This window comes from Triturus cristatus, chromosome 12, assembly GCF_964204655.1.
Source record: "Triturus cristatus chromosome 12, aTriCri1.1, whole genome shotgun sequence".
In the NCBI taxonomy this organism is placed as follows: domain Eukaryota; kingdom Metazoa; phylum Chordata; class Amphibia; order Caudata; family Salamandridae; genus Triturus; species Triturus cristatus.
Genome location: NC_140595.1, coordinates 821,991,032 through 822,003,563, shown reverse-complemented (window position 1 = coordinate 822,003,563; position 12,532 = coordinate 821,991,032). Strand labels below are relative to the sequence as shown.

General features: G+C 45.1%; 1 protein-coding gene across 2 annotated transcripts in view; it reads left to right on the top strand.

Moving 5' to 3' along the window:
• The window catches only part of ZCWPW1 (zinc finger CW-type and PWWP domain containing 1), a 1,624,070-nt gene that overhangs the window by 296,593 nt on the left and 1,314,945 nt on the right, over positions 1–12,532 (top strand). For both annotated transcript variants that reach the window (XM_085639318.1, XM_085639317.1), the window contains exon 5: positions 4,275–4,332. In XM_085639318.1, the coding sequence (XP_085495444.1) occupies positions 4,275–4,332 (58 nt within the window). The remainder of the gene's footprint in view (positions 1–4,274; positions 4,333–12,532) is intronic.

Sequence of the window (12,532 nt, the reverse complement as noted above, 5' to 3'; positions counted from 1 at the left end):
AAAAATAATTTTAAAGAATTGAATAAGCGAGACTATATCCCGGGGGATTGGGTCCCTGGGGCCGAAATGGCCCCCTTCCCGTTTAAAAAACATTTTTTTTAAATGGGTCAGGCCCTGAGGGATGGGGTCACAAGGGCCCACGAAAATACTAAAAGGGGGGCCACACAGCCCCCCTTCTAAAAATACCCCCCAAAAAAGAAACCCCATGTACCAACTACTACTCCTATTACCGCCAGTAAGTCCCACACAGCAGGATTGCTAACTTCTCATAGCAGGCCACACCACCTTTCCCCACCAGTTGTAATTGTAATTGTCATTTATAAAGCGCGTTATCACCTTCAGGTCTCTAAGAGAGCCCTGCCCTAGCACGTGTGGAGACACTCTGCAAACGCACTTCCTGGCGCGCTCTTGGATGGGGATGGATTAAAGTCCCCCTTTGCTTCTTGGCTTCTTAGGGGCCAACTACCCTACCTGATACCTCCAGTATGCCCCAGATAGTGGGATAGCTGATAGGTGGACACAGGCAACACCCCCTTTCTCCACCACTCTGCAAATGTTCCTTCTGGCGAGTTTTTGTTGGGGGATTAAGTCCTCTTGAATGCTAAGGGTCCTTAGGGGCCAACTAGCCCACCAGGTACCTCCAGTAAGCCCCACACAGTGGGATTGCTGAGAGGAGGTCTGAGGCCACGCCCCTTTATACACAGTGACATCACTGATGACATCACTGACATCTCAAATGATTGATTGATTAATAAAAGATTTGTCTAAAAAAAACGTCTCATCAGCGTTTTCAGAAAACTGTCATTCTTCTTCAGTGCGTGGGCCTCCAGGTATACTGTAGAAATCAGCACCATCCCCACTGCAAATTATACATTACTTGGCACCTGCTCTGAGTACAGTAGAATGAAGAGTGTGTCTTTGGAGGGCTGAGAAGTACATCAGATCTGTTCCATACCAGACTCGCTGGCATTGTGGCATCATGTTGCAGATGTGAGGCTACACATGAAACCACTTCAATAGTGCCTGGAGGATCAGTAGAGACTAAGCTATAAATATAAATTCAGATAATGCAGTATGCATTTCAGTCAGTCTTTTTTTTTTTTTTTGTCCTCATATATGACAAAGGCTTGGCCACAGCTTAGGAGAGGAACCTGTTTTCCCAGTTCTAAGCGCCACGTAACTCCACACTCCCGCCGTCCATAAACCTCCCTTTTCAACTGTTACCTGAAGCAGATCTTAATGGTGTTCCTACCAAACACCTCATCCAGTTGAGTTTGTCTTAATCCTTTGACTTTGTTTCTGACAGGATTCAACTATCCACTTCATCCCACCCACGCCTATTGATCTGGGGATCTATCTTTAAGAAACTGTCCCACATGTTCTCTCTTTTAGCTGAACCGGATTGACAATCCAGCCCTGTCCTATGTCTAGCAAAGCTTAGCCACCCCTGACAAGTCGTGGTTTTTCAGAGACCCAATTTTTACATATTTCCCTGTATGCAACAGCAATTAATATAAAAAGTAAAGAAGATTTAGTTTTCCCCAAAACAGGTATAGTTACATTTAATACCCCAAAGATAATTAGGGATAGGCTTACCTCAATTTTGAACCCCAGAATTTATTTCAAGACTTCTCCCACCTCTTGCCAGAAGGCCTGGATTGCTGGACATTGCGAAAAAAGATGTATATCATCCGCATTCTCCAAATTGCTCTTCGGGCAGCTTCTTCTCTTAATCCCACCCATCTTCGCCAAGTTCTTGGGGGACCAATTAAACCCTGTATAATGTGAAAAAATGGTTCCTCATGAGTGCAGCAGATTTTACCGATGCCCGTAATGTAGTAGCTGATACTTGCCATAAACATGCAACATCACAGCCTGGCATGTCCAGCTTCCAGATCCCTTCCTACGGGATCAGTTGAGCGTTGTTTCCCTGTACCAATGCCCAATACCATTTGGATACTTCGTTACTATATTTCTGGGTATTTTGTAGCTCCTTCTCGATCTGTGTTTCCAACCCGAGATTAGGCTGTAATCGTGCCCAACTTGCCAACTGATAATATTTGAATCGGGACAATTTATAGTTAGCGGTCTGCGATAACGAAGACCAAGACGCCAAGCCAACTTGGTCAACGAGTTGACCCCATCTCACCAACCCGGCCTTTAGCAAGGGGATCGCCAAAATGTCCTTTAGACATAGAGGGGTTCCTGAGGATCTCTAAATTGGGGCCAAATAGCTATAATAGGGGATCTCTATAGTTCTCCTGATTAGTATCCAAGTTTTGCATGCTGCTATTAAGATCCAAAATGTTATCTTTTTAAAAAACTTCGGGTGGCCAAACTTAAATAGAACATTATTTGCTTTTCCTGCTAGATTCCATACCAAGGCTCTATACCGTAGCGGCATATCTTTAACGTCCATCAACAAGCATCTAGCATTTTTTAAGAAGAAGGCCCAAAAATAGAGGTGGAAATCAGGGAGCGCGATTCCCCCCTCCATCTTTTTTTTCCTGTGTTTTTTCCACGCTATTCTCACTGATTTGAAATCCCATATAAAACTGCTGAGTTGTCCTTGCAATTTTTTTAACCAGGCTTGCTTAAAACATAGTTGGAGAGAATTAAACATGAAGGTGAATTTTGGTAGGCTCATCATTTTGACTAAGTTGGCCCTCCCTAAGATCGAGATTGAAAGCGGGGCCCAACTTTGTAATAATTTCTTTGACTCCTGAATTTGTCGATTTAAGTTTGTAATATCCATTTTTTCCACCTCCTTCGTGATCCGGATTCCTAAGTACCTAATTTCTGTTTTATTTAGATGGCTTGTTCCATGACATCGCCTCTGTTTTATCTTTATTAACCAGGTATCCAGAGATTCTGTCAAAACTTCCCATTGTATCCAACGTTAGCGGTAGTGATACCTCCAAATTGCTCATTAAGATTATTAAATCGTCGGCATACAGAGCCTCCTTTTTTTGCCAGTCCCCATACAGGAATGATGGCATTTCAGTCAGTCTTGTTGTAGTGCTTTCACAAGAATTTGTCTGTGGGACTTCTGTTTCGTTAAAGAGTAAGGGCAAATGCATTCCCTATGAGTTGGGGAGTAGATTTATCCGTTTATCCCTTTAAGACTTGGGTACTAGCTCCACTTCTCCCTCCTTCCCTCTCTGTCCCATTGCACAGGAGCTGTGTCTCCACCACTTGCATCTTACTGCAGCTTTCCTAATGCAGTGATTGGAAGACCTGGACAGTCAGGTGACCTCGCCACCGCTAGCATGTCCTAGACTGAAGCTCAAAACCTAATGTTAACATCTTAATATGATGCCTGATACCGCTGCAAATAGCTGGTGGGTGATTATATTGCACTAAACTCTGCAAATGCTCAACCTCGTGTCTGCCTCAAAAGCTACTATTTGTTTTGCATTTTTCCCTTTAGGACCTGGCCATGCCACAATTGGGTGCATCAGAATTTGGACTTGAGGTAGCATTAATTTATCTTGAAGTGGCTTTTTAGAAGCGGACTCTGTTGCTGTTTTACCAGCTCCCCTTCATCCAGCCGCTATCTCACTGTGCAGTAGTTGCTTCCCCTTGTGATCCACTGCCGATTTCATATTTTGGTTAATGGAAGGCGGTCACATAATATGCTTGTCACCACTGCCATGGCCCAGATACTTAGCAGACAACTTGAATTGGTGTCGGACTCATAGTAGCAGACCATCCTTGACCTGACACACAATGCAAGCTATACCCACAGGAACTAACTCTGTCCATTTGCAAATCACTCTAGCAATATTCTTTAAACAAGACATTAAAGCTTGGCTGTTGCCACATGCAAACCTAGGAGGTGTTCTCACTCATGTGCCACTCTTTTGGCTTTCTAGTAAATATGGAACCAGATAGATGCAGTACGAAATTAAGTCCTTTCTGCCATTTTAAACTAAGATTGCAGATTGTGAAAAATTGATCACTTAAACACATGACTTCTGATTTCCTACTATAGCCTGAAAGGCCACTGTTCCATAATCAAATTCAAAAATGGATTGAGCCCTGATTTGTAGGTGGTAAATTGTAAGTAGGATATGCCAGACATTGGGCACCATTGTCAGTTGACTATTTGCTACCTTAATTCCTTCAGTCATAACCTGAGTAAAGCATGCAAGTAGTTTAAGTGTGAAAAGTAATGTGAGAAAAGATGAGCATTGGTGCCTGGAACGCAATGAAAGTATAAAGAAAGAAGAAAAAAAAACGTTATCAATGCATTTCTATGTTATAATTTACAGAAGACATTGGAAAGAGTATGGGCCCATTCCAGAAAGTAGAGGAACAAACTGCTTGCAGGTAAGTTCTATGCCGATGTTGGACTGGTTATTGTGTGTTCAGACTTACTTTTGTGGTGGTTGTCTACATTTCAGTATATGAAATTTGATTTAATGAAATCATTTCAAAGTGTCCGGTGGTTCAAGGCAATTGGATATTCGTAGAATGTGTTGGTCATAGATACATATGCTTAGCACATTCCTGCCATCTAGTGTTGGGCTCGGACATTGCAAATTCTTTTTGTTTGAAAAGACTTTAGCGTCACAAGGTATAGTGACTCCTCCTCACTAACTGACTCAACATATGTGAAAGGATGTGTCCCTCCTGATTCTCTCGTAATACACACAGAGAAAAACCGAGCAACTCTCAAGGGACAGGTGATGCTCCTGCATATGGTCATCTGCTCCTTTGTTAGATTCTTTTGGTTACCAAGATGGGAGTGGATCCTAAAAGTCGCCTATAGATTCAGCGGTGGCGCGTTCAGAAGAGACTGCCCAGGAATCTGGGAAACCGGAGTATCCTCTCTTTTCCTTGGGAGGGGCTAAGGGGATACAAAAGATCAATCCATCAGAGCCAGCCAGCAACCAGTTGAGATTTGATGGAGATTTAGACACCTAATTTGCGAGTGAAAGAGTATCATTATGCAATAATATTCCATCGGAAATCGTAGAGGAAGAAGTGGAAACATCAGTATATATGGTACCAACATCCACTGTCGAGGCAACATTAAATCAGATACTATGTGAACTTCATGAAATATGACTTTTCCAAGAATCCACACATCACACACCCAGCAAGGAACTTGGTCAGCTCAATGAGAACTTTCATCAACTCTTGACTCGTTTGAGACAGGTAGAGCAGAAGGCATCCTCTTTAGAATTAAATAGTAATGATCAAGAAAGCAATTCGACTAAACTGCAAACAGAGCTTGAATATCTGCAGTTGAAATTGGATGATGTTGAAAACCGTGCTCGACGTACTAATCTAAGGTTTACTGGTATTCCTGAAGTGAAGATCGTGAAGCAGGGCAGTCACCAGCCCAATTAATAATGGAGTTGGTGCGAAAAATAATTCTCCTGGAAAAAGAGAAAGATATTGGTGATCTGACCATCAATAGAGTGCATTAAGTACCGGTGATTCGTCCTGTAAACCCAAAGTATCCAAGAACAATCCTGGTTAACTTCAGAGATATCAGAATCGAAGATCAAATTCTGTCTCAAGCAATTCAAAGGAAGTCCTTTACTGCCCCGGACAAAACATTCATTCAGAATATAGTTGCATATGCATACCCTAACTTTCTCCTATTAGGGGATTTTAATTTGCATTCGGAAAATAAAGGCTGTAAATAATCGGCTGAGTTTTCAGTAAGTCTTCAGGCTTTGGGCTTGAATCAATTGGTCCATATTTCCACACATAACAAAGGTCATACATTAGATAACATTTTCACCAACTGTGCAGGGACAGATGCCACACTACCGGTCCCTGTAGCCTGGTCAGACCACTATTTACTGCCTTTTAGTTTATTGGTGCCAGGTCAGGCCCTCCATGGTAGTTGCTCAAAACCGACCTTGGTCCGAAAATGGGCGGCATTAACTCAGGATGACTTTGAAGAAGCATTGGCGGGCAGCCCCCCTGAGGTGGGGGACAACATCCAGAGTGCTGACAATTTAATATCTAATTGGATGTTGGAGGCAGTCGATTCCCTGATACCGTTAAAACAATGTAAAAGTGTTCGTACTACTGCCTCTGCGAAGTGGTTTTCATCAGATTTGGCACAAATGAATTCTAGCTGTAAGCATCTTGAGTGCCAATGGAGGAAGAACTACAGGGATGAGAATATACAGAAGTATCTAGAGGTTCTGAAGCTTTACCATCGCCAGATCAGGAGAGTGCGGAGGGAATACTACACTGGGCAAATTGATCTAGCAAAAAAGTCAACAAAGGCCATCTTTCAGGTAGTGAAACAACTGTCCTCTCTGGAACGAGTGACAGCTGCGCTCCCTACCTCTACGGATTATTGTAATGAGGTCGCTGACTTTTTTACCAATAAGATTGCTAAGATCTGCGCCACATTTCCAGAATGTAGTAGGAGGTATGCTCCCGCGCTTGGCTTGGATACTCCAGGGTCTGAGGATAAGATTGTCCTCTGTTCTTTGCTGGAAAATCAGGTTCTCAGGCTGATGGAGGTGGTGAAATCTGGGTCACCTCTGGATCCGGTCCCTCCAAAATTTCTGCAACTGGGAAAGAAAATTGTTGCTCCTGTTTTCACCTGTCATTTAGAACTGGGCAGGTCCCTAGCAACTGGAAACATGCAATGGTGGTCCCTCTGTTGAAGAAACCCTCACTGGATCCCGCTTTTCCTGAAAATTTAAGACCAATATATCTACTTCTCTATTTTTTTTTTTTTTTGCACACAGGAATTGTTAGAGATTTAATTTGTGTTTTTTTTGTTGAAACATTTTTTATTATTTTCCAAATCAACAATGACTGTTCATTACATCACGGGTCCCCGTGTTCATTAAGAGTATCTTCCCTCCCAACCCCAACTCGTCCCCTCCCCCCCACCCCCATGTCAGTGCGCCTCTGTCCCCTACTTCTCCCCCGATGTGCCCCCCCTTCCAAGGAGCTCATTTACAGTTGCTCACCCCTTCTCTGCGTAAGCAAATCATCCCTCTTGTCCAGGCCTCCGGTATATGCCTGGGGACCTCCTTCATTTCCATCTCATCTCATTCCCCAGTTCCCCTCGCCTCTTGCCGATCCGAAGTGCTCCCTCCTTCCCCCACCTCAGATATCAGCCCCTGGAGCTCAACTACCAACGCTTCCCATGCCCTGGCCGTCGCTAACGCTTTCTCATCGTCTCTCCTCAGTGCCACCTGCACCCGGAGCGTACCCTCCGCCCCCGCCCATCTCACTAGTGCTGCCCTCCACCGCACGTAGCTAGGCCCCCCCCTGGATTTCCAGTGCAGGGTCAATTCCCTCTTAGCTAATATCAGCCCCAGGTCATAGAACCTGCTAGTGACCTTCGTACGGCGGGTGTGGGGAAACCATAGCAACAAGCAAGTCCCCATCTCTGGAGTGATAGCGCGGTCTGTCACCTGATTCAGGCAGTCCACTACCTCAGCCCAATAATCGCCCAACTGCGGACAGGCCCAAAACATGTGGCGAAAATCTGCCCCCTCTCCCCCACACCGAGGGCATGGAGATTGTGTTCCACCAAAGTATTGCAGGACCTTGGCCGGCGTCATATACGCCCTATGTAACGTGAAAAACTGAACTAACTGGAACCGTGCGTTCAGAGTTCCCTTCCAGGCCCTCTGCACCAGCGTGGACCACGTGGTCTCCGGTATCGTTTTCCCGAGGTCCGTTTCCCACTTTTCCCGCAGAGTGGCCAGAGGTTGCAAGCCCTCCGTCGACAATCTGCGGTATAGGCATGTAATGGCTTTGATATCTACTTATCTATGTAGCTAAAATTGCAGAGAAACATCTGAATGGCCATCTCTCTAAGTTCCTGGAAGAGAGGCAGGTTCTTCATGATACCCAGTCCTGCTTTAGGCCTATGCATGGTACGGAGTCAGCCCTCCTGCTGGCAGCCGAAGTGTTGTGCTGCGGCTGATGAAGGTAGTACTGCGACCTTGATTCTGCTGGACCTAAGCGCCGCATTCGACACAGTGTCCCACTGCCTCCTACTTGAGAGGCTAAGGGAAGTCGGGTCGGAGTTGTCACGTGGATTTGGTTGAAGAATTTTCTGCAAAATAGATCCTTCCAGTTCTTGCCTGTTCCATAACTTGTCCTTTAAACCAGGGGGTGCCGCAGGGTTCGGCTCTCAGCCCAACCCTTTTTAACATATATATGCGCCCACTTGCAGATAGTGTTCTGAAACATGGAATTCAGCTGGTGTCATATGTTGATGACACTCAGCTAGTTGTGACCCTGAAACAGAAGGAACCTGAAAGGGCTGCCGATTTTAGAACCTGCCTGGGGGAACTCTTGGACTGGATGAGACTGAGCTGTCTCCAGTGATGGTGGTTGGAAAACAGCCGTCTCTCTGGTCACAGTATTGGTAGCCAGAAGCGCTGGGAACTAGTCCAGTGCCGAAAGCCAAGGTGAAAAATCTGGGAGTGTGGTTCGACGATAATCTCTCCTTCTCCTCACAAATATCGGCTGTGGCTGGGACTTGTTTTGGCATTCTGAAGATGATACGCAAGATCCTGGACCTTCTCCCCCTGAATGCTAAAAGGACTATTGTACAGGCGTTGGTCACGTCTCGCCTTGATTACTGCAATGTCTTGTTTCTAGGGGAGACTGCCAAAAATCTTAACATCTGGCAGAAGGTCCAAAAAGCAGCAGCCCGGCTTATCTTGAATGTACCTAGGAGGGCGTCAGTGGGAGAGGCTTTGAAGGAGCTGCATTGGCTTCCTATCAGGGCCAGAGTTACCTTTAAGGCTTTATGCCTGAGTCACAGTATCCTTGGGGAAAGGAGACCGCGTTTCATACGGCCTCTCCTGACAGTCCACCAGCCTGCTCGTAATTTGAGATCATTGGGCAGTGCAAGATTGATTGTGCCCAGGGTGCGGAAGGCGCGGATAGGCGGAAGATCCTTTGGTTTCCTGGCAGCTAAGGCCTGGAATGAGCTCCCAGTAGATCTTTTTCGCAAAAAATTGAAAACATGGCTCTTCCGTCTCCCCCGGGGAGGGCTAAAGTGGTAAGGTTGCATCTTGTATGGATGCCCGCATTCTCTGGTGGACAGCTTGGGAGGGTTGCTTGGGGTCCAGCTATGTCCTATTACGGGCACACTCCGGGTGGAGTAACTATTGCGCTTTATAAGCTTCCTAATAATAATAATAATAATAATGTGTCAACTTTGGCAGCAGGAAGACCGAAAGACTTTATTGGAATGATTGATGAATTTAAACACTATAGTGCTCCAGCTGGTATCATACAACAATCCACGCTAAAAGTCTTGCATAAAAGTCGATCGCTCACCTTCCAATCAGTCGAACGGGCTAAAGACTTCTTGCTCCGAATTAAAGAAGAATGGGGAACAGGAAAAAATAGACATAATAATAGGAAAAGGATGGCAATAATGGTTAGCTATGGTTAAAAATCAAAGCTTGCTCTTTTTTTGCTTTTCCTTCCCAGGTTAATTTTGGGAAGGTAGGCTGTTCTGCTTGTCACCTCCGGAGGGAGCTCTAAGTACTATACCAAGGTACAGTTGTTGGGGTAGAGAGGGGAGGTGGGGGTGTTGTTTAAGGGTGCGGGGGGAAGGGGCTCATGACTGGTAGGGGCTCAATCCAAGGGAAGGGGGAGTATATGGGGTCACTTCAAGGTGGGAGGAATAAAAAAAAAAAGAAAATGGTAATCACAGACCAAGATAGTAGCATTTTGCAAAGATGGAGGATTGGACTTAGTAGAATCAAATAGGATAGTAGAGGAAGAGATGATAAGGGGGGTGGCAGTGGCCAGATTGTGGAAATCCATAAGGAGATAGTTGTTGCTAATGGCTCAGAATCAGATATTATGGAAAGCATCATGTAATATTAATGTGGGTAATAATCCAACCAAACTGAGCGGAACACTCCAGTGCCTAATAACAAGCCAACCACAAGGGATTCTACTACAGGAAACTCACTTGAAAAAATAGGCCTTTATCTAAATGGACGAAGTTTATATAACAGGCTTTTTTTGCTTCAGCTGATGCAGCAGGTAGGGGGCGAGCAATATTACTTACCTGTTACTATCTGGGGGAAGCTTTCCAGTCTATGAGTGACCCACTAGCTAGATAAGTGAAAGCAAATGTCTAGATTGGGGAACCTACTCTTCCTGTAGTTAGCTATTATGGCTCCATAGAAGATGAGACATCAACTTTTGAAAAATGGGCTAATCTACTAACTCCATCACATGGGCTTATATTTATAAGGGGAGATTTTAATTGTATCCAGACCCTAGAATTAGACTCCTCTTGTAGAAAGAAGTCACAAAACACTGTTACATATCTGAGGAAAATGATTAGAGATTTTGCATTAGTTGATCCATGGAGAATTCAGCATCCCGTTATAAGAGAGTTCACTTGCTCTTCAAAAAGACATAACTCAGCGTCTAGGATTGGTTATTTTTTTGTTGATCTCACACCAATGCGAAAAGGGGAAGCCGTGGATTACTTTGAATCCCTTTTTGGACCATTCGGTCCCTGTGATAGAGATTAGAATAAAAGGTAGCCCGGGGGAGAGACCGAGGTGGGCGTTGGCTAAAACTTTGTTGACTGATAACGGCTGGATAAAAAAAATGCAAAAATTACTTCCGGATTTTGCCCATAGAAACTTGAAGACAGCACTGCCCTTTTCAGAATGGGATTCCTGCAAGTCCTTCATTAGAGGAGAGGCGATTACGTGTAAGGCGAGTATTATCAAAGAGAGAAAGGAAAGGGCTAGACACTAAAACCAGATTTAAACCAGGCATGTAGACTCCACTCAATGGTTCATTCGGAGCTGCAGCATCTAGCTTAAAAAAGGCCAGACAGAACATTAGAGACTTCTACGAACATCAGGCACTAGTAAACCAAAAGACATGCTTACAAGAATAGTATGAGGAGAGTGAACACACTGGCACATTCTTGGCATGGTCTGTAAAAAAAACATAATAATGCCGGTATTAAATCTATCTTTGATGAGGGGAAAGGTGAAGATGTACATCAAATAGCAGAAATATATAAGGTCTTCCTATCACATTATAATAGATTGTACTCTGCCCCCATATTGACATTGGCTGAAGGGGTCAATAAATTCCTCAGTACAATGGAGCTGCCCACACTAAACTAGTTCCTGAAAGCCCAGGTTATGGAGCCAGTTTCTGAAATTGAGTCAAGGAAGCTGTAGGAAGGTGGATATCTGACTATGGTTACCCCCAACTTTTTGCCTAGTGTCTAGCTGGTTTTTCGACTTAGTTGGCCTGAGATCCTGCCATTCAGGGTCTCAGGCTGTCTGCTCTCTCTTTAAAATGGACTCCATGTACCCTAGGTACATTCCCAATTGGTAAGGATCACCTTATTGGACCCTGTACAGTGTACCCTAGGTACCCAGGGTATAGGTGTACCCTAGGCCTCCCAGGGGCTGCAGCATGTATTATGCCACCCCTGGTCTGGCCTTCCAATCAGACACAACTGGCTGATCACTCAGCTGGGGCAAGGTCGTGTAATCACCCCTTGCTTAGATATAGTATACCTATATCTACCCTTAAAATAGACACATGTGTACCTATCAGCCACTCCTATGGCAGGCCTTAACAATCCTGGAGGCAGAGTGCTTGGTAACATGTGAGATGGTGCTCTAGCATGAGCTGAGCCTGTCTGCAGCTTTCGGAACCATGTCCTTATAGCTGTTCTATGATATAGCCTACCATATACTCTTAAAGTGCCTTATAATCTTAAACGGTTATGGTAACTATGGTTTGGCTTTCTCAAAACATGTCGTGTAAGGTGTCTAACACTTTGGAATAATACCCCCATACCATATCTGGTGATGAGGATATTATTCCCCCCTTCTAGAGGGAGAGACATGTTAAAATCCTACTTTGCTGTTTAACTCTAACCAAAGCCTCAGCATCACAAAATGGATGCTGCTGCCACAGACACAAGTCTGACCTCCTGCTGCTGGGAGTAATCCCGGCAAGGGAGGCTTGGACAATAGGTTTCCTGCGTGGGGAGGTGCTAGCACCTCCCCAGACAGACTTTAGTGTATTGGGGCAGGGAGGGCTGAAAGGAATGAGACATGCCTGGGGCACACAAGGTGTCCCATGCATAGTCCAGTTCAAACCGGTGCTGGGGCACTCCAGCCCCAGTCCTGGCGCGAAACTGGACAAAGGGAAGGGGGTGTAACCACCCCCCCTCCCAGGTCCCACCCATAAGGCGTGACCTAGCAGGCAACCCAGCCCCCCAGATTAGTATAAGTGTGGTAGCTGGTCCCCAGGAGATTAGATTATCCTGAACCTGCAACTTGAACAGAAACTCTGGACCTTCGATATTCGACGAAAGAAGAAGACTGAAGAATCTCCCTTGTGGCCAAGGAGTGGCGACCCTGTGCAAACAGGCACCATCAAGAGACTTACCCTTTGCTTTGCTGAAGTTCTACGAGGGATTGACTGCAGAGCCCGACCAGAGCCTTGACTTCCAGACTTCTCCGACCCTGATCCACATCCACAGCCGAGCTGAGATCCGTGGAGGCGACGA